Here is a 19,200-nt window from a genome sequence, read left to right as displayed (position 1 = left end):
TTACATATGGCCCTGGACAAGTCACTGGCCTTCTCTGGCCTTCCCAGGACTTCTCTGGACTTTCTGGGATGCTTCAAGTTCAAATCATCAGTGGTACAACTGTTGAACAATATGAGAGTGCTGCGAGTTACTAGGTCTGTGTGGACCGGTTTTGGATTCTAGGCTGGGTCCCAGGCAGAGGTTGCAGGCTGGGGCAGCTGCAAGTAGGACATGCAGGTGGATAGAGGGCCCAGCAGCTTCAGCACTGAGGACTGGACTGGGTTGCCACACCCAAAGGAAGGATCATTACTCACTTCCCACTCAAGAAGCAGATGGCAGAACTGTTTTGGAGGGGCGTGGCTTGGGGCCTGAGACCTTCGTTCATGCGTTCATGCGGTCCAGATGGAGATCCATGAGAGTTAAGATTCTTTGTAGATATCATGTAGCACTTCAGATTACAAAACTTTTTGCACATGGTCTCCTCTCTGCTTTACAACAGCTTAGGAAAGTAGGCCCAAACATCCACTTTAATAGATAAGGGAGCTCAGAGCAGGTAACCAACCATGCCAGGTCACACAGCCAGGGAGGGGGTTGAGCCAAGGTTCAAACCACTGCCTTGGATTTTGCAGATACATCCCTGCAGACACCTTTATTGAAGAGGGACCCTGAAGGCTGAACAGCCAACACAGAAGAGGAGGCACTTGGGGATAAGGGCAATTTATGGCCCTGAGAGGGCCCAGTGCAGGTAGGATGGGAGCCAAGGTAAGGCTGGGCCATGCCTAGCTGCAAGCAAATTTCCTTAAAAAAAAAACACAAAACATGACTTTGTCTAAACCTAAAGTTTGTGGTGGCATTCAAGTCCCATCATAGCCCATCTGTCCAGACTCATCTGTCTGGGATCCCCGTCTTGGGGCCAGTGGTCACTGGCCTGCTTCCTGGTCAATTAGCTTCCGGGACTAGGGGGAGGTGTGAGGAGCCTAGAGTGCAAAATTTAAGAAGCACTCACTCTCAGGGGCGTGCAGGTGCAGGGTAGCGAGGGCAGGACTCTAAGAGTGAGTCTCTTTCCTCCCCGTTTACCTGTCCTACTTTCGCTCTAAGCATTAAGTTCCCAGAGGACAGAGATGACTTCTTCATTAGAAGATCCCGGGGGATCTCCAGCACTGAAGGGCTCACAGTTGGAGCTCAAACATTTGCCAGTGGTCAGGCTCATCTTTCTTTCCCCAGTGAAACATGGCCTAGGTTGGGAAGGGCAGGTTCCTGTCTACTGCGTGATCCAACCGATTCTGGTTCGCCCAGTGTCTGGACTTGTCCTTTGCCAAGAATAAGCAGATGAGATGGGCGGACGAACTCCAATGTCCCTGCAAGATTCAGGAAGTCCAAGCCAGAAAGTAAAGGACGTTTAGTTCCACGCATTATTTTCTTTTTTACATGCGGGGCAACACACCTGGACAGTGTCGATGACTTGGTCCAAGCCACACGGCCGCACAGGGACAGCGACAGGGCTACACAACAAGTTCTTCGATGCTGTGATCTAATCAAGGAAAACCTGGGAAGCAGCTACTTGATGCACATCGAGTATATCGACGCTCTACTTACGAGGACTGGAACAGTGAGCAGGATCAGTCCATTGCTTTTGTCTGTCTGCTGAGTGCTGATTGGTCCCCGTTTAGGAAACGGAAAAAGGGGCGTGCACGGGGGGCGCGGCTGCGTGAGAGACGCGCGCGGCGGCGCGGGAAGCAGTCTCGTTCCCCACGACCATGGCGTCGCTCAGATGTAGCACCGTCGTCTGCGTGATCTGCTTGGAGAAGCCCAAATACCGCTGTCCGGCCTGCCGCGTGCCCTAGTGAGCGAGGAGGTGGCGGGGTCTGGGGGTGCGGGTGTCCGGCCACGGCGGGAGGGCGGGAGGCCGGGCGGCAGCCGGCGGGCTGCTGGAGGGGCCGCGGGCCCTCGGGGCTGACGCGGCCTGTGGCCTCTTGTTACAGCTGCTCTGTAGCCTGCTTCCGGAAGCACAAAGGTGAGTGCCCGTCCCCGCCAGCCCTCGGCCCCCTCCTCGCGCGGGGTAGCCCCCACGTCCGGCCTCCGTCTTGGGGGCGTGGACCCTTGGGCTGCGCTTCTTTCTCCGCCTCGGGTCTTCGTGGGTTCTGCAGGAACCTCGCTTCCTCTTACTTGGTCCTTGGTGTCATAGGCCTCTCCCTGTGTGTCGGACGGTTCCCTCTGTTGTCCCTCTCTTTAATCGCTCTCAGGGTTTTGAACAGTCAGTAGCCTTTCTTCTACCCCGCCCCTCCTTCTGCGTACTACTCTTCTTACTTAGAAATAGTTACCGATTGCTTTTCTCACCGAGGTCTACCCTAGCAGTTTCTTTCTCAGTATTCTGGTGTAGCCCCTTACCATTTTGGCTGAAACTGCGCAAGTTTAACAATATTTTCACTCGTGTAAATAATGTCTTGTTAGAAACAAAGAGGTAAGTCCATGTACAACACAAGGAGAAGTCCTTGACTTGTTAAGAGAAAAAAAGAACCAAGTAAGTTCTGTGTATGTGAACACACTTTTGCACCGTTAAAAAGAAGTGACCTGGTCGGGCGCGGTGGCTCACGCCTGTGATCCCAGCACTTTGAGAGGCCAAGGCGGGTGGATCACCTGAGCCCAGGAGTTCGAGACCAGCCTGGCCAACATGGTGAAACCCCGTCTCTACCAAAAATACAAAAATTAGCCGGGCGTGGTGGCGCGCGCCAGCTACTCAGGAGGCTGAGGCAGGAGAGTCGCTTGAACCTGGGAGGTGGAGGTTGCAGTGAGCCGAGATTGCACCACTGTACTCCAGCCTGGGCAACAGAGCGAGACTCAGTCTGAAAAAAAAAAAAAATGTTTGATGTAGGCGGGGCGCGGTGGGTCATGCCTGTAATCCCAGCACTTTGGGAGGCAGAGGTGTGCAGATGACTTGAACTCAGGAGTTTGAGACCAGCCTGGGCAACATGGTGAAACCCTGTCTGTATAAACAAACAAAAAAAGCCAGGCGTGGCGGTCTGCGCCAGTGGTCCTAGCTACTCAGGAGGCAGAGGTGGGAAGATCGCTTGAGCCCGCAAGGAGGAGGCTGCAGTGAGCCAAGATCGCACCACTGCATTCCAGTCTGGGAGACAGCAAGACTCCGTCTCAAAAAAAAAAAAAAAATTTGACGTAGATTCTTTCAGCTTATTTCCACTCTTGTACCAATATATCGAACTTTTTTTTTAGCTTTTAGAATCTCAGCAGTGAGACTGTACTCAACATCCTCATTTGATTTTATATGTTGGGCACTTTTCAAAACATAGTGCATACAGGCCAGGCGCAATGGCTCACGCCTGTAATCCCAGCACTTTGGGAGGCCAAGGTGGGTGGATCACCTGAGGTCAGGAGTTTGACACCAGCCTGGCCAACATGATGAAACCACATCTCTACTAAAAATACAAAACTGAACTGGGTGTGGAGGCGCGCGCCTGTGATCCCAGCTACTCAAGAGACTGAGGCAGGAGAATTGCTTAAACCATGGAGGCGAAGGTTGCAGTGAGCCGAGACTGCACCACTGCACTCCATCCTGGGCAACAGAGTGAGACTGCGTCTCAAAAAAAGTAAAAATTAAAAAAATTAAAAATAACTAGTGCATACAAGTTCTAGCTCACTGATTTAAAGGACTGTATGTTATTTCATTATATAGTTGATACGACCATTATTTATATAAAGCTTCCTATTGGTGGATTTTTCTTTTTAATATTTGTTTTTAATTGACACATAATTGCACACAATTTGAGTTACAATGTGATATTTCAATACCTGTATACAATGTGTAAGGATCAAATAGGGTAGTTAGCATGTTCATCACCCCAAATAATCATTATTTCTTCATGTTGGGAACATTCACAATCCTCTCTTCCAGCTATTTGAAAGTATAAATTGCTGCCAACATGGTCACACTAAGGTGCTGTGTAACACTAGAACTTACTCCTCCTATCTGGCTGTAATTTTGTGTCAATTAGCCAACTTCTCCCTAGCCCCCTACCCTCTACTCTTTCCAGCCTCTAGTTACCACTTTCTACTCTCTACTTCTGTGAAATCAACTTGCTTAGCATCCACATGTTAACACGAACATCTTTCTGTGCCTGGCTTATTTCACTTAACACGATGTCATCTGGTCTTATCCACGTTGCTGCAAGTGACAGGATTTCATGGTTTTTTATGGCTAATATCCAGTGTGTATATGTACCACATTTCTTTATCCCTGTTGGTGGATCCTTAGGTTGATTCCATATCTTGACTGTTGGGACTAGCAGTAAACGCGGGAGTGCAGGTATCTCTTTGGCAGACTGATTTAATTTCCTTTGGATATATACGCAGTAGTGGGATTTCTGGATCATATGGTAGTTCTATTCGTAGTTTTTTTAGGAACCTCCATGCTGTTTTCCATAATGACTCTACCAATTTACATTCCCAATAACAGTGCAGTGTATAAGAGTTCCCTTTTCTCCACATCTTTGCCAACATGTTATTTTTTTTCTTTTTGATAATAGCCATTCTTACTTTGGTGAGATGATTTCTCACTGTGGTCTTGACTTGCATGTCCCTAATGATTAGTGATGTTGAACATTTTTTCATGTACTTGTTGGCCATTTGTATGTCGTCTTTTGAGAAGTGTCTGTTCGGGCCATTTGTCCATTTTTATTTTTTTTTGAGACGGAGTCTTGCTCTTGTCGCTCAGGCTGGAGTACAGTGGCACAATTTCTGCTTACTGCAACCTCTGCTTCCGGGGTTCAGGCGATTCTCCTGTCTCAGCCTCCAGAGTAGCTGGGATTACAGGTGCCTGCCACTATTCCTGGCTGATTTTTTTATTTTTAGTAGAGACGAGGTTTCACCATGTTGGCCAGGCTGGTCTTGAACGCTTGACCTCAGGTGATTGACCTGCCTTGGCCTCCCAAAGGGCTGGGATTACAGCTGTGAGCCACCACGCCCAGCCCATTTGTCCACTTAAATTTTTTTTTTTTTTTTTTCTGTTGAGCTCCTTGTGTATTCTAGATATTAACCTTTTGTCAAGTGAATATTTTGCAAATATTTTCTCCCATCTTATAGTCTTCACTCTGTTGTTTCCTTTGTTGTACAGAAGCTTTTTTGTGTAATAGAATTCCATTTGCCTAGTTTTGCTTTTGTTGCCTTGTTTTTGAGATTTTATTCATAAAATCTTTGACTAGACCAAAGTCCTGAAGCATTTCCCCTGTGTTTTCTTGTAGTAGTTTCATAGTTTCAGGTCTTATATTTAGGTCTTTAATCCATTTTGATGTTTATATATGGTGACAGAGGCTGGGTGCGGTGGCTCAAGCCTGTAATCCCAGCACTTTGGGAGGCTGAGACGGGCGGATCACGAGGTCAGGAGATCGAGACCATCCTGGCTAACACGGTGAAACCCCGTCTCTACTAACAATACAAAAAACTAGCTGGGTGAGGTGGCGGGTGCCTGTAGTCCCAGCTACTCGGGAGGCTGAGGCGGGAGAATGGCGGGAACCCGGGGGGGGGAGCTTGCAGTGAACTGAGATCCGGCCACTGCACTCCAGCCTGGGCAACAGAGCGAGACTCCGTCTCAAAAAAAAAAAAAAAAAAAAATTTATATATGGTGACAGATAAGGATCTAGTTTCATTCTTCTGCATATGGTTATCCTTACAGTTATCCTATTTTTCCAGTACCATTTATTGAAGAGTGCTTTTTTCCTAGTATATGCTGTTGGTGCCTTTGTGAAAAGTCAGTTGGCTGTAAATGTGTGAATTTATATCTGGGTTCTCTATTCTGTTCCATTGATCTATGTGTCTATTTTTATGCTAGTACCATGCTGTTTTAGATATTATAGCTTTGTAGTATATTTCAAGGCCACATAGTGGTGATGCCTCCAGCCTTGTTCTGTTTGCTCAGGATTGCTTTGGCTGTTGAGGATCTTCTGTGGTTCCATATTAATTTTAGAATTTTTTTTTTTAATTTCTGTGAACAGTGTCATTGGTATTTTGATAGGGATTGTATTGACTTTGTAGATTACTTTGGGTAGTATGGTCATTTTAATATTTATTTTTCTTATTGGTGGATATTTACATTAATTTTGCCTTTGTTGCTGCTATAGGCAGTGTTAAAGTAGTATTTAATAAAGAATAATTTTTTTTATCAGAAATTTCTAATAGCCACATCTGTTGTAAACTTTTCATTTGTCTTTTTATTTTTATTTTTTTGCAACAGTCTTGCTCTGTCACCCAGGCTGGAGTGCAGTGGTGCTCACTATAGCCGTGACTTCCTGGGCACAGGCAATCCTCCTACCTCAGCCTCCCAAGTAGTTGGGACTACAGGCATGCGCCACCATGCCTGGCTTATTTATTTTTAATTTTAATTTTTGTGGAGATGAAGTCTCACTGTATTGCCTGGGCTGGTCTTGAATTCCTGGGCTCAAGTGATCCTTCCACCTTGGCCTCCCAAAGCGTTGGGATTACAGACGTGAGCTACCCGTGTCTAGCCTGTCATCTTTCTTGATTCCTATGAATATCTGCTGTGTTTGGCTTTTTCTTTCTTGATATTCTCCTTTGGAAGCTGGGAAGATACCGCTCTGTGGTATTCTTTCCTCCCTTTCTCCCTTTGAAGTCCTAACCAGGCCTGACCCTGTTCTAGCCTCTGAGGTCAGATGAGATAGGGTGCATTCAGGGTGGCATAGCTGTAGGTTCTCCTTGTTTCTTCTTTTTGAGACAGGGTCTTGCTCTTTTGCCCAGGATGGAGTGCAGTGGCGTGATCACAGCTCATTGCACCCTTGGCCTCTTGGGCCCAAGTGGCCTTCCCACCTTAGCCTCCTGAGTAATGGAGACAAACTTTATCTATTTTTCGTAGAGACAGGATCTCACTGTGTTGCCCAGGCTGGTCTTTGACTCCTGGGCTTAAGCAGTCCTCCTGTCTCGACCTCCCAAATTGCTGGGATTACAGGCAGGAACCACTGTGCCCAGTCCTCCCTTTTGCTAGATCTCTCTCTTGAAATTTGGTCCTTGACTTTTATTCCTAGGTAGGTGGTCTCTCTTTTACTTTAAACTTTTTTTTTTTCTTGCTGACATCCAGATCTTTAGCTCCAGCCTCTTTTTGAGCCCCTTAGACACAAATGTATTTTGGGGTCAGGTACAACTCAGAAAATTCACCTCTTCTCCAGTCCCTCCTGCTGTGTTCCTTACATGTATAGCACAGCTGTAAAGTTAGACCTGGATTCTAAAATCTGCCTCTGCTACTTACTAGCTGTGGACACCAATGGACAAGTTTATTACAAGAAAAATTAATCCTTTCGTCTGTAAGTGGAATTAATAGTCTCCATGTCATGGGGGCTTTCTAAAGGTTCATTGAGCCACTATGTATCTCACTGTGTACCTGACACAGTGCTTGGCACTCAGTCACTGGCAGCTGTTGTAACTGCCACCTACCTGACCAGAACCTTTCCGTAGCATATTGTCAAATCTACATTTTAAGTCTCTACAATCTGGTCCTGGCTTTATGTCCTCAGAATCCTTTCCTGTGACTTCATGCTCTGTTGATTCTCTGTCACCCAGGCTGGAGTGCAGTGGCACAATCATAGCTCACTGCAGCCTTGACATACTGGGCTTAAGTGATCTTCCTGCCTCAGCCTCCCAGGTAGCTGAGACCACATGCATACACCACCATGCCTGGATGATTTTTTTTATTTTTTGTAGAGGCATAGTCTTGCTAGGTTGCCCAGGCTGGTTTCAAACTCCTGGGCTCAAGTGATCCTCCCACCTTGGCCTCCAAGTGTTAGGATTACAGACGTGAGCCAGCACAGCTGGCCTTCTGTTGACTTTGTAAGTTCTTTGGTTGTTTTTTCTCTAGTTTTATCCCATCTGGTATCTGGTTTACAGCAGCTATTTCAAACACCCCAGTTAATTGTGGTGAGAATCTTGTAAGATTCGGCAGGGTAGGGAGGATGGGGACAGGTTCTTGGGGTGCATGAATGAGCCCTGCTTTCTCAGCCTGCTGGCGGTTTTCCTTAACCTCCCTCTTGCTTTGATCTCTCACTTCTTCCACATTCCTGGGCACCCACCCACATCCCTTACCCCAGACACTTGCTTCCTACCTAGATGCTAGCTTGGTGGGGAGGTGCAGCCTTGTTGCTGAAATGGAGGTAATGTGGGCCTGGGATTTGTGTCTTTTTCAGAACAGTGCAACCCTGAAGCTCGTCCTGTTGAGAAAAAAATAAGATCAGCTCTTCCTACCAAAACAATAAAGCCTGTGGAAGACAAAGGTGGGTTGGTTGACTTCAAACAAATCTACAAGGGACTTCACATAGAATAAGTTGAAAGGAAGGAAAAGGGGAGACTGGGGCTGGTCAGGGAATCCAGAACAAGAGCTTCACTGGGAAACAACAGCTTTCTTAGCCCTGAGCATCAGGAGTGGGGCCATGTCATCATGAGTGATGTTGAGGCAACAGCCTGAAAGCAGTATTCAGAAGAAAAATGGGCAGAAGACAGAGATGAGAAAGGCCATGGCTGTGGTTTGGGGGTTTATGGTGGGCCCTGCTGGCAGGAGCCTTCTCTAGCCCACAGCTGCTGGTCTCCCTCCATGAATCTGGCTGGGGCTGTCAGTTCACCTGAGCTCAGCCCAGGCAGGAGGCTTTCTTTGTCCTAGATCATCTCGCTGCTGCTGAGGGTTCAGAGCTCATAGCAGTAGTGGGCTGTTGACCCATCTGTCCAGCCATCTAAATGTTCTTTAATACCTCCTGGGTGTCATGCACCATGCCAGGCTCTGAAAGCAGCCCCTCTGGTGCCACCAAAGAGGTATTGAACATTCACTCCAAAGGCATGGCCCATTTTTGCCCTTTGAGAAATTTCCAGGTTGGGTTCAGGCAACGCCAGCAGTTTCTGCCCATGCTGAAAGCACAGGAGATTCTGCTTGACTGTTTTTACAGAGCATCCAGTTAATTGGCCCATCACAGGGTTGGAGCCATGTAGAGGTGGGGATGGGTAATAAGTTACTAGACAGCCAGGGTCTAAGCCTAAAGACCACAGGACCACATATACAAGTAAGGATGTGAACACTAGGGTGCATTTGTTAAAATCACCAATTCTTTCACTTAGCCTCCCTCTTCTAAAAAAGGAGTGTTAGTATAGTCACAAACTCCGGAGAAGAGGATTTTTGTCTGTACCTGCTCGAATACCCCTATCACTACTACATGTGTGTGCATACATTTTTATCCTGTTGAAGTAGTTGTTAAAATCTGGTGCCCAGGCCTCCTTTTTAGTCATGAGCCGTTGACTGTTTTGTATTCCTTAGATGATGATGACTCTATAGCTGATTTTCTCAATAGTGATGAGGAAGAAGACAGAGTTTCTTTGCAGAATTTAAAGAATTTAGGTAAGTCTGTGCTGTGCTTGTTTATTTGTCAGTGGTTGAGATACATTTACTGTGTTGTAAGGATTGTGATTTTTTTTAAAGTTATTAAATCCTTGAATAAGTATGGCATGCAGGGCCCTTACTATTTAGCAACATAATTCTGTAAACATAAGGGTGTCACACCTCCCAGCCTGCCCTCACCATTCCTTCTGCCTGGAATCCTGCTGGTCTTGCAGGTTGGCAAAATTTTGCTCCTCCTTCAAGGCTTGGTTCAAGTTTGCTTTGCTCAGCTAAGCTTTTCTTGACTTTTTGTCTCTTTCAGAATTAGGCACTTTTTTGGTTTCCCTTAGCAGCTTGGACTTACTAGTAATAAATCACTGTTACATTTTATGGTAATTTCTGTCTCACATAGCGATTTGTATGGGACCTGTATTCCCAGATCCCCAGTGCTCAGTTCACAGTCCAGCCTTGAACGCAAACGGGTTATCACATGATTTGATTTAAGGGGAAACAGGTGTTGCCATTTTTGTAGCACTGCTTATTCAGTCCTTAAAACATTGTTACATGTGTATAGTGTGTTAATTTCATTCTTCCCATGTCACAGAATCATGTTAAAAGGTTATGTTTTGCACTTAGTCTCATAGTTATGATTAGACTGAGTTTGGAGCTGAGCTGGTAATAGGTGTGAAAAATTTTATAGACTGTAAAGTACCATGCAGGTATTATTGTTGGTTCCCTGCTACTGGTCCTGCTGCACGCCAAATCACATGCTTAGACATCAGAGTATTTCATATAGCTGTCTTCACCACTGCCAACTTGTATGGCTAGAAGGAAATCATGCCAGCAGCTTAATGCTATTATTAGCTTTTTGATTGTGCTGACAAAGCACTTTTTTCTTAGCTGCAGTGGCACGAAGTTACGATATTTACAAAGATACCAAGAACTAGTATCTGTTACTGCATTTAATGTGGAAATAGTTTGATATGCTGATCTCACCTTTCATTTTATAGAGGTGGTATCTCGCCATGTTGCCCAGGCTGGTCTTGAACTTCTGAGCTCAAGCGATCTTGCCCACCTTGACCTCCCTAATTGCTGGTATTACAGACAGGAGCCACCACGCCTGGCTGATAGTTTTATTACACTTGAATATTTCTTCACTTTTCAGCCATCTCCATGTTTTCCCACTTGAAATCAGATTGGCTTTTTTTCTTGTTAATTTTTAGGGGAATCTGCAACATTAAGAAGCTTATTGCTCAATCCACACCTCAGGCAGTTGATGGTCAACCTCGATCAGGGGGAAGACAAAGCAAAGCTCATGAGAGCCTACATGCAAGAGCCCTTGTTTGTGGAGTTTGCAGACTGCTGTTTAGGAATTGTGGAGCCATCCCAGAATGAGGATTCTTAAGATGGATTATTGTGCTGCTTGCTCAAACGTGTGCTTGACTCCCAGAACCTGCCTGCTCCCTCTCCCAGGAGACCAGCTAGTGTGGGGGGCCCCAGACAGAAGAGGTTTCCAGGATGCAGACTAGGTTATACAGGCCTTTACCAGCATTGATGTGGCTCATGTTTCAGGCAGATGTGGGGCCCTTAAGGTGGCAAGTCCTTTATGGAGAAAAAACTTGACATTCAGATGGTTGTTCTTAAATGTTTTACTTTTGGTACAGTTGATAGACATCATAAATGATATCAAGCTTTACACTTCATATGGAGTTAAACTTGGTCAGTGTTACTAAATAAAATCAGGATGTGATTCTACTGTACATTGCATTATTCATAATTGTTTGAAATTACATTAAATAAATCAACTTATTAAATACTAAAGTTTTGTTCCTTTTTAAAGGAAATAACCACAAAATTTTCCCCAGTCCAAATTCCAGCGCCAATTTTAGGCCAACTTTGGTTGTTTTCTTCCAAAAGTGCTTATGTGGAATTGGGGTCCCCACTGTAGTGACAGTCAGTCATGACTGCTGCTGAGTTTGATCTGTGAAGGTAGTGAAATGTGGCCCTGATGTTTCTTAACCCTGGTTTGCTAACTACCAGCCCTGACACCATCAGTGCTTGATGTAGCCTGGAGCCCCAGGCCCACTGATGCACTGGGCATGGGGCCCTGGCTTGAAGGCTGGAGCCGTTACTGTTGTTCATGTGCATTTGGAGCACTGTGGGAATAGTCTGGCAGCTGTGTGCTGATTAAATGTCTTTGGCAAGGCAGCTGGCAGGAAAAGGCCTTGTGGAAACAAAGGCACCAAGGATCACCCAGCCCAGTAAAGGCAGAAGAGGTCACATGTGGATCAACCTGTGTCTTTCCAGCAGAATCTGATTAAAGCCTGTAATGCTGTAGGGCGAACGTTCAGGGCAGATGTCAGCATAGCGCAGTGGAGACTTTCTGCAGTGAAACTTGATCGATCCCTAGAGGGGAGAGAGAGCTGCAGCTTTAGCCCCAGTTCCTGGGAATGCCAAAGCGTAACAGAACCCCACACAGCAGATGCTAGAAATGCAAGGAGGTATGGACAAGTACTAGTATTGGGGGCCACAGCAGGATTAAAATAGCGTTACATCCACTCAGTGTGAGACAGATGAGGAAACCCTAGGAGGAGGCGCTCCCTAAGAGGAATGTCTGTCACACTCCTATGACTGCTTAAAGCCGGAAGAACAAAACATTTACCTTTCTGTTTAGCAGGCCTGTGTGTTTTCATGGGAGATTTCATTCAGAATAAGGCCTATAGTAAGTAATTCCTCTGAATGGAAATTCGGCATTTCCTTCTGCCTTGTCATTTCACTTACTCCTTCCTGTGACTCCATGCAGTAGGTTGAGTATTAGCCCATTTTATAGACAGACTCTGAGAAAACGTGTCTTAGCCAAGATCATCCAGTGAATGGGGCAGAACCAGGACCCAGACCCTGGAGTTCTACCTCCCAGTGCAACACACTTTCACCTTTCCTCGGCCACTTTATTTCTGTGAGGCCTGGCTTACTGGGGTGACTCACAAAGCCCTGAGTGACACTGACTTCCTGAGCGTGCTGGCTGGCTTTTCCCTGGATGCAAACAGCTGGGCACGGTGGCTCACACCTGCAATCCCAGCACTTTGGGAGGGCAAGGCAGGCAGACTGCTTGAAGTCAGGAGTTTGAGACCAGCCTGGCCAATATGGCGAAACCCTGTCTCTATTAAAAATACAAAAAAAATGCAGCCAGGTGTGGTGGCACATGCCCTGTAGTCCCAGCTATTCGGGAGGCTGAGGGAGGAGAATCACTTAAACCCACTGCACTCCATCCTGGGCAACAGAGTGAGACTCCATCTCAAAAAATTAACATGAAAAAAGACCCACAGAGAACTTGGACCACTGACCCTGCCTGTCATTTCCTCAGCTAGAAAAGGAGAAAAACCCAGCAATACAGTTAGAGGAAAACATGGTGCCAAATCCAGTGCCATTTGAGGTAACCAACTGATCACAACCGAGTTGTGATGTGGGACTAACTAGATTATTTGCTCTCAAGTCTTGGGTAGTTTCTTTTTTGCTACGTCTCATGAATTTTTCCTCTTTTCTGTAATTGACCTATTATTACCCTAAGCCAAACTTTTTTTTTTTTTTTTTTTTTTTTACACGGATTCTTGTCCGACAGGCTGGATTGCAGTGGCGCAATCTTGGCTCACTGCACTCTCTGCCTCCCAGGTTCAAGCAATTCTCATGCCTCAGCTTCCCGAGTAGCTGGGACTACAGGTGCCTGCCACTACACCCAACTAATTTTCGTATTTTCAGTAGAGACAGGGTTTCGCCATGTTGGCCAGGCTGGTCTTGAACTCCTGACCTCAGGTGATCCACCTGCCTCGGCTTCCCAAAATGCTGGGATTACAGGTGTGAGCCACCACTCCAGGCCCTAAGCCGAACTTTAACCACCTCCTGCTCCTGACTCATCTAGAGCCTTGGTTCTCAGTGTGGTTCATGGAGTATCAGCATCAGCTGGGAGCTTGCTAGAAACGCAGCACTGCATTTGGAAATGGGACTAAAAGAAGATTTAGAGATGCTGAAATAATTAGAAGCACTTTTTAGAAAGATAAAGGGCTCTGGAAGATTCCCAGTTATAACAAAGTAAATAATCCAAACCTGCAGTTGGTTGGGACGTGCAGGCCTCTGGTTTACCCAGTAGGGTTAGGGAGGGATGTTTTTTTTTTTTTTTTTCCCCAAGACAGAGTCTCACTCTGTCGCCCAGGCTGGAGTGCAGTGGTGCTCACTATAGCCGGATCTCAGCTCACTGCAAGCTCCGCCTCCCGGGTTTACGCCATTCTCCTTCCTCAGCCTCCCAAGTAGCTGGGACTACAGGTGCCCGCCACCTCGCCCAGCTAGGTTTTTTGTATTTTTTAGTAGAGACGGGGTTTCACCATATTAGCCAGGATGGTCTCAATCTCCTGACCTTGTGATCCGCCCGTCTCGGCCTCCCAAAGTGCTGGGATCATAGGCGTGAGCCACCATGCCTGTCCAGGGACGGATCTTGTCCCAGCCTCAGTCCCACTCCCACTGTGAACTTGTAGGCTTTGCTCCTGCTGTTCTCAGGATCAAAGCTGTCATGGCCATCACATACAACGTACCTGAGGCAGTGCTCGGATGGATGTGACACCAGCCTGGTCTTCTTGTGCTGTCTGGACAGTGTAGCTACTGGGGCTGCTCCTGGGGAGCTGGAGGCAGGCCCAGACCACTAATTTCCTCTGAAAGCTGCCTACACCCATTGCTGTATTGGCCAGGACCAGTCCCAGGGGCCAGAGGCGGATTATTCCCTCCAGGAACCTGGTCTGCAGCGGCGAGGTGCTCAAGGAACAGGGAGCTTGAGAGAAGTGTTTTTCTTCCACACCATCCAGTTCTTTAGCAGCAAGGTAGGCCATTCTGATCTTAAAAAGCAAACATCCCTTTATAGCTTTAGATTGTTCTAGCCCTCTTCGCAGAAAATGGAAATCAAAACTATCTTTAACAAATCATGTTAACAAGGTGAACTGAAGGCACCTGGTTGTGAACAGCTGGCTGCCCTGAACCAAACTGGTTCCATATGGCACAAGTCTATACACCCCAGGCAACTGCTTAGGCCTTACATATGCTACTTGAAAACAAAAAAACAGCCCATTGAGATGTAACTGATATGCCATAAAACCCAGTCTTCTAAAGTGTACATCCCAGAGTTTGGTATATTCCCAGAGTTGCTTACACCACTCTTGACCTTCAAAACCACCCTGCAGGGTAGGAGTTACTGTGCCCACCGCATACATGAGGAATATGAGGCTCACATGTGAACAACTTGCCCAAGGCCACCTGCATTACAGTGGCAGGGCCAGCATTCCCACTCGGGTCCATCTGATCCCCAAAACTGATCCACTGCCCACCCCGACTTCTTGGGTCTTACTTACTCTCCACTTCTGCCACGCATGCTTGATGACTGTGGCAGCTGCATGTAGCCTCTGGATGTGTTTCCGAGTTAACCAGGAACGAATGGCTAAGAGGTTCGCCCAGAAACAGGAGAGATAATAAAGGAGCTGTTAGAGCTGTCAGTGACCTGGCTGCAGCAGCACCACAGTTGCTGTCAAACTTTCAAATATGCATTTTTTTTTTTCAATAAATGACTACCTTGTGCTACAGATAACATTCTGAAGTCAATACATAAGGCAAAATTGGCTTTTAAACATTCCTTACACTGCCCACACACTTGGCTACACCTACACAATACAGTGAAGGGGCACTGGGGAGCCTGGACTGGCTGAGGGCCCAGCAGTCACTTCCCATCTCAGGCTTGGTCCAGGTCAGCACCCGGGGAATGGGAGGGGTCTGGACTGTCTGTGCCTTTAAAAATTGGCTTTTTTTTTTTAACTCCTCAGTTGAATTTGGTTGCTTTATGCATCCCTGATCTCACATCACCATATACCCAAACACTGATACAATTAATAGATGGTGGTAATTTTTATTCTCTTCTCTACAATTTCAGCATATTCTTTTTGTTTTTTCTTTTTTTTTTTGAGACAGGGTCTTGCCCAGGCTGGAGTGCAATGGCATGAACAGCTTGTTGTAGTCTCAGTAAGGCTGTAGCTTCAATCTTCCAGGCTCAAGCGATCCTCTTGCCTCAGCCTCTGGAGTAACTGGGACCAGGGCACGTGCCACCAGGCACGGTTAATTGTTATTTTATTTTTTTTGAAACAGAGTCTTGCTCTGTCACCCAGGCTGGAGTGCAATGGTGTAATCTTGGCTCACTGCAACCTCTGCCTCCTGGGGTGAGGTGATTCTCCTGCCTCAGCCTCCTGAGTAGCTAGGATTACAGGTGCGTACTACCACACTTGGCTAATTTTTGTGTTTTTAGTAGATACAGGGTTTTGCCATGTTGGCCAGGCTGGTCTCGAACTCCTGACCTCAAATGATCTGCCTGCCTTGGCCTGCCGAAGTGCTGGGATTACAGGTGTGAGCCTCCACGTCCAGCCATTTTTTTTTTTGTAGCGATGGGGCCTCCCCATGTTGCCCAGGCTGGTCTCAAATTCCTGGGCTCAAGTGATACTCCCACCTCAGCCTCCCAAAGTGCTGGGATTACAAGAGCGAATTATTGTGCCCAGCTTCCTTATACAATTTTTTAATGCCTACACACACAGAAACACACCTTACAAGGATGGCATCACCCTAAATATGTAGTTTGGCATCTAGGTATGAATATCATTTTGGAAGTGGTTCTCCATTAAATTTATAATAGTCTTCAAAAACACTTAGCTGCATCATAGGGACAGTCCGGTCCCTCATTTGGCTATGACGTCACCACTGTTAGATATTTGGGTTCTTTCTAAAACTTTTCCTTTTCAAAATAAGACCACTATGAACATGGTGGTTAATACATCTTTTCATTTGATGAACTGCTTTTGGTTTTTACCTTTTCCTTAAATTCATTCCAGCCCTAGAGCCCAGCAGGTAATGGTTTGAGTTGTCATAAAGGAAAAAAAAAGTTGGCCTAAACAGCTGTCAGGGTCTGAGAAAGAGGAATTAAAGACGTTTAGCCTCCACTTCTGACAGAGTACCTTTGTTTATGGAGTGACTTGGTTTCCATTGAACTGGAGAGACATTATGGGTGAGAGGGATAGGGAATCTGAATCCCAGCACACCACAGGGACGTGCCATCCATCTCTTCAGGCTGGGACACAGCTTCAGGAGATGGGGACTCGACGAGCCATGTTTCAAAGGAAACCAACATCGTGTGGAGTCTGTGTGCAGTGCTGACAGGTGACCTGCCCACCTACCTGCCTGGATGAGCATGGCGGCCCGCCGCTGCCGCTCCTGCTCTCGGTGCCGGTGTCGCCTCCAGCTACCCTGGATGCAGCGGGTACACTGCTCCAGCACCTGGGCACGCCCGCATTCCAGAAGCTCCAGCTGGGAGAAAAGGCATCCACTGAGGGCAGCCTCTTCTCCCCCTGCCCCATCCTGCTGAGGAGAGCACACAGCTGGCCTCTGTAACCTCCTCATGCCCAAACCAGCTCACCATGGAATCAGTAATGAACACCTTGGTCCTGCCACAGTGCATGGGGGCTGGCATGGCCTCAGCCGAGTCACCAGGTGTGGCTGCTGCCTGAGTTAGGACCGGCAGAATGTGGAGAATGTCCTGGATGAGAGGTTCAAGCGTGGCTTCCTCGCTGTGTGGACACCATTCTGGGGGGGGGAGATGGCCCTATCAGTGCATGGTCGTCTCTGCATGCCTCTGTGGCCTGAAGAAACTGGCTTTGGCCTCCCTAGCATTCTACAGGTCTCTTTCCTGCTGTTCTTGGCTCTAGCCATTTTTTCCTCGTTCTTTTGGAGGAAGCCACCAACAGTCCCTCTATTGTCCCTCAGGGCACTGGCTGTTCCGTGGAGCCTTGGAAGACCCACTTGTGCCTGTGTGTCCTGGGGTGTCCTACAACCTCTCCTGCTGTGAGTCCCTTTGGGCAGGCTGGCAAAGGGTACCTGACACCTGGAAGGGTGACTCCTTCCAAGCTTGGATTCCCAGGCTGCTCAGCCAGCATTTGTTTCCAAGGCCACAAATGCACATCCTGAGGGCCAAACAGGGCAGCTAGGCCACTCCCTCAGCCCCAACCCCTCACTCCCCACCATGTATGGGAAAAGGGAGATGCAATCCCAGCCCTTAGTTTGGGAATCTTCTATTGCAAATAACAAGAATAAATTAGAAAATAAATTTAAAAAAATCCCAGCCCTGCAAAGGACCCGCGTCCCACTGCCTGCCCTCCCACAGCTCGCAGGGCTTACTCCTGGAGAGGGAGGATTTACCTGAGGACTCTGACCACCTTAGCTGCCCAGTGCCTCTCTGGAGACAGAGGCTGCCAAAGGAGACACCACAGATGAGAAACAGCAGCAAAATCAACCAGGGGCCAGAAGGACTTTGGGCAAGAGACATGGAACAGGACAGCATGGAGAGGGAGAAGAAAGGAGAAAGGGTGAAAGGAAAGTGAAAACTGCCCAGGAGGGGAGGAAACAAAGCAGGATTGCCCCAGTGGCTGTGAGGGGCCCGGGGTAAGGCTGGGTGGGAGGGGCAGTGGTGCTGGGCTGGGGTCCTGCCGAGGTGGGACCCCCCGGCAGCCTGTCCTTGGCCTGTTCTCCCTCTGCCTGTGTCTGGGTCCCGTGGCTCCCACAGCCTCAGTTTTATCTGCATGCTAACAACCCCCATATGAGGGCCTCCAGATCTTTCCCTCGAGACTAAAGCCTGCCCAAGTGCCTTGCAGACTTCTGCATTGGACAAGTCACCCACGCCCAGCCTCTTGAGCCTCCCTGAACCTCTCTTCCTCTTGCTTTTCCCTACTGCCCAGGCTAATTTACTCTTTTCCTCTCCCTCTACATCTAGTCAAGCCCCTACCAAGACTGACCAGTTTCTTCGAACAAACATTTCCCGACTGTGCCCACATTTCTTGTTTCTCTCTACTGGGGCAACTTTGCAGCCTCACTCCCACGGCCCCCCATGGCACCCCCAGAGTGGGCTCCAGAAAGTGTGAGGCTGAGAGAGTCATTTGCTCCCTCCCCTGCAGTGCCTGCTCATGTGCCCAGAGAATAAAGTCCAGATTCCTTGATGGAGCCCTACCTGCCACTCCAGCCTCACCTGCCCCAGTTCTCTGCCTCAATGAACCAGCAACACAGATCGGGCAGAATTCCTCATACCCAGACTGCTGCCCCAAGCCTCCGGGCTTTTGTTCAGATTACATCTGTCATGTGGACCACCCATCACCTGGCTAATCCAATTTATTCTCAGATACTACCTCCTCCAGGAAGCCTTCCCCAATTCACAACTCCCCAGCACCACCCAAAGCATCCTGCTCATAGCTCTGCCTTTCCACTTTCCATACTATTTGTCTTTTTTGAATCTGTTTCCCCCACTGAACCAAAACCAGTGCTGTGTTTTATTCACCAGTAAGCCCCAGCCCCTAGCCCTGAGATAGGGCACAGGGTAGATGCTCAGTAAACTGTGGTTGCACAAATGACTAACACATGGGTCCCACTCACCAGGGAGCCCTTTGGCAGGATATGGGCTGTGGGGGCCAGAGGATGTGTGAGGACGAAGCCTTCTCAGTAATTTGTATCGTTCTACAAAGTTTTGGTGAGAGATCCTGGAAGCCAAAGCAGGCAGAAGGAGAGAATTACTTCATCTGTGAGCCAGGTACATGGCTCAGGGCTAAACGGAAGTTATTCTATTTAATCTGCTCAACAACACAGCACGGTGCTGCCCTCCCTGAGTATCCCCGCTGAATGTGAATGTGGTTTTGGAGCGATTTCTAGGATCACTTGGTCGGAAGCCCATAAAGACCATTTAAAATGGGTCTGTTCTCCCTGCTGCCTTGGTCTACCAACACAAAGCATCT

At 47.6% G+C, this 19,200-nt stretch overlaps 2 protein-coding genes across 5 annotated transcripts in view; one reads left to right on the top strand and one right to left on the bottom strand.

The window, feature by feature from the left end:
* Positions 1 to 1,656: 1,656 nt before the first annotated feature.
* ZNHIT3 (zinc finger, HIT-type containing 3) lies at positions 1,657 to 11,173 on the top strand. Of its 4 annotated transcripts, none has more exons than XM_011953638.1 (5): positions 1,657 to 1,822; positions 1,962 to 1,993; positions 8,178 to 8,264; positions 9,293 to 9,373; positions 10,576 to 11,168. In XM_011953638.1, the coding sequence occupies exons 1-5, from the start codon at positions 1,737 to 1,739 to the stop codon at positions 10,755 to 10,757; spliced, it is 468 nt and encodes a 155-aa protein (XP_011809028.1). In that variant the 5' UTR covers positions 1,657 to 1,736; the 3' UTR covers positions 10,758 to 11,168. The 4 variants fall into 4 exon arrangements, with proteins under 4 accessions (XP_011809028.1, XP_011809031.1, XP_011809030.1 ...); XM_011953641.1 differs by having other exon boundaries at positions 1,661 to 1,822; positions 9,327 to 9,373; positions 10,576 to 11,166; XM_011953639.1 differs by having other exon boundaries at positions 1,705 to 1,822; positions 9,347 to 9,373; positions 10,576 to 11,166.
* MYO19 (myosin XIX) overlaps positions 11,111 to 19,200 on the bottom strand; it is a 51,362-nt gene continuing 43,272 nt past the window's right edge. Inside the window, exons 22-27 of the mRNA XM_011953642.1 lie at positions 18,845 to 18,948; positions 16,842 to 17,008; positions 16,603 to 16,732; positions 14,743 to 14,828; positions 13,936 to 14,232; positions 11,111 to 11,758 (exon numbers count right to left, since the gene is read on the bottom strand). Coding sequence (XP_011809032.1) covers positions 11,630 to 11,758; positions 13,936 to 14,232; positions 14,743 to 14,828; positions 16,603 to 16,732; positions 16,842 to 17,008; positions 18,845 to 18,948 — 913 coding nt within the window. The 3' untranslated portion in view covers positions 11,111 to 11,629. The remainder of the gene's footprint in view (positions 11,759 to 13,935; positions 14,233 to 14,742; positions 14,829 to 16,602; positions 16,733 to 16,841; positions 17,009 to 18,844; positions 18,949 to 19,200) is intronic.

The sequence above is a fragment of the Colobus angolensis genome, unplaced genomic scaffold (genome assembly GCF_000951035.1).
Source record: "Colobus angolensis palliatus isolate OR3802 unplaced genomic scaffold, Cang.pa_1.0 Scaffold37, whole genome shotgun sequence".
Classification (NCBI taxonomy): domain Eukaryota; kingdom Metazoa; phylum Chordata; class Mammalia; order Primates; family Cercopithecidae; genus Colobus; species Colobus angolensis.
Note: the sequence above shows the minus strand (reverse complement) of the source record. Positions and strands in the feature narration are given on the sequence as shown.

Coding starts and splice junctions, on each gene's coding strand:
- ZNHIT3 (XM_011953638.1), top strand. CDS start 1,737: ATGGCGTCGCTCAGATGTAGCACCGTCGTCTGCGTGATCTGCTTGGAG. Junction 1,823..1,961: donor CCGGCCTGCCGCGTGCCCTA/GTGAGCGAGGAG, acceptor CTCTTGTTACAG/CTGCTCTGTAGCCTGCTTCC. Junction 8,265..9,292: donor AAAGCCTGTGGAAGACAAAG/GTGGGTTGGTTG, acceptor TGTATTCCTTAG/ATGATGATGACTCTATAGCT.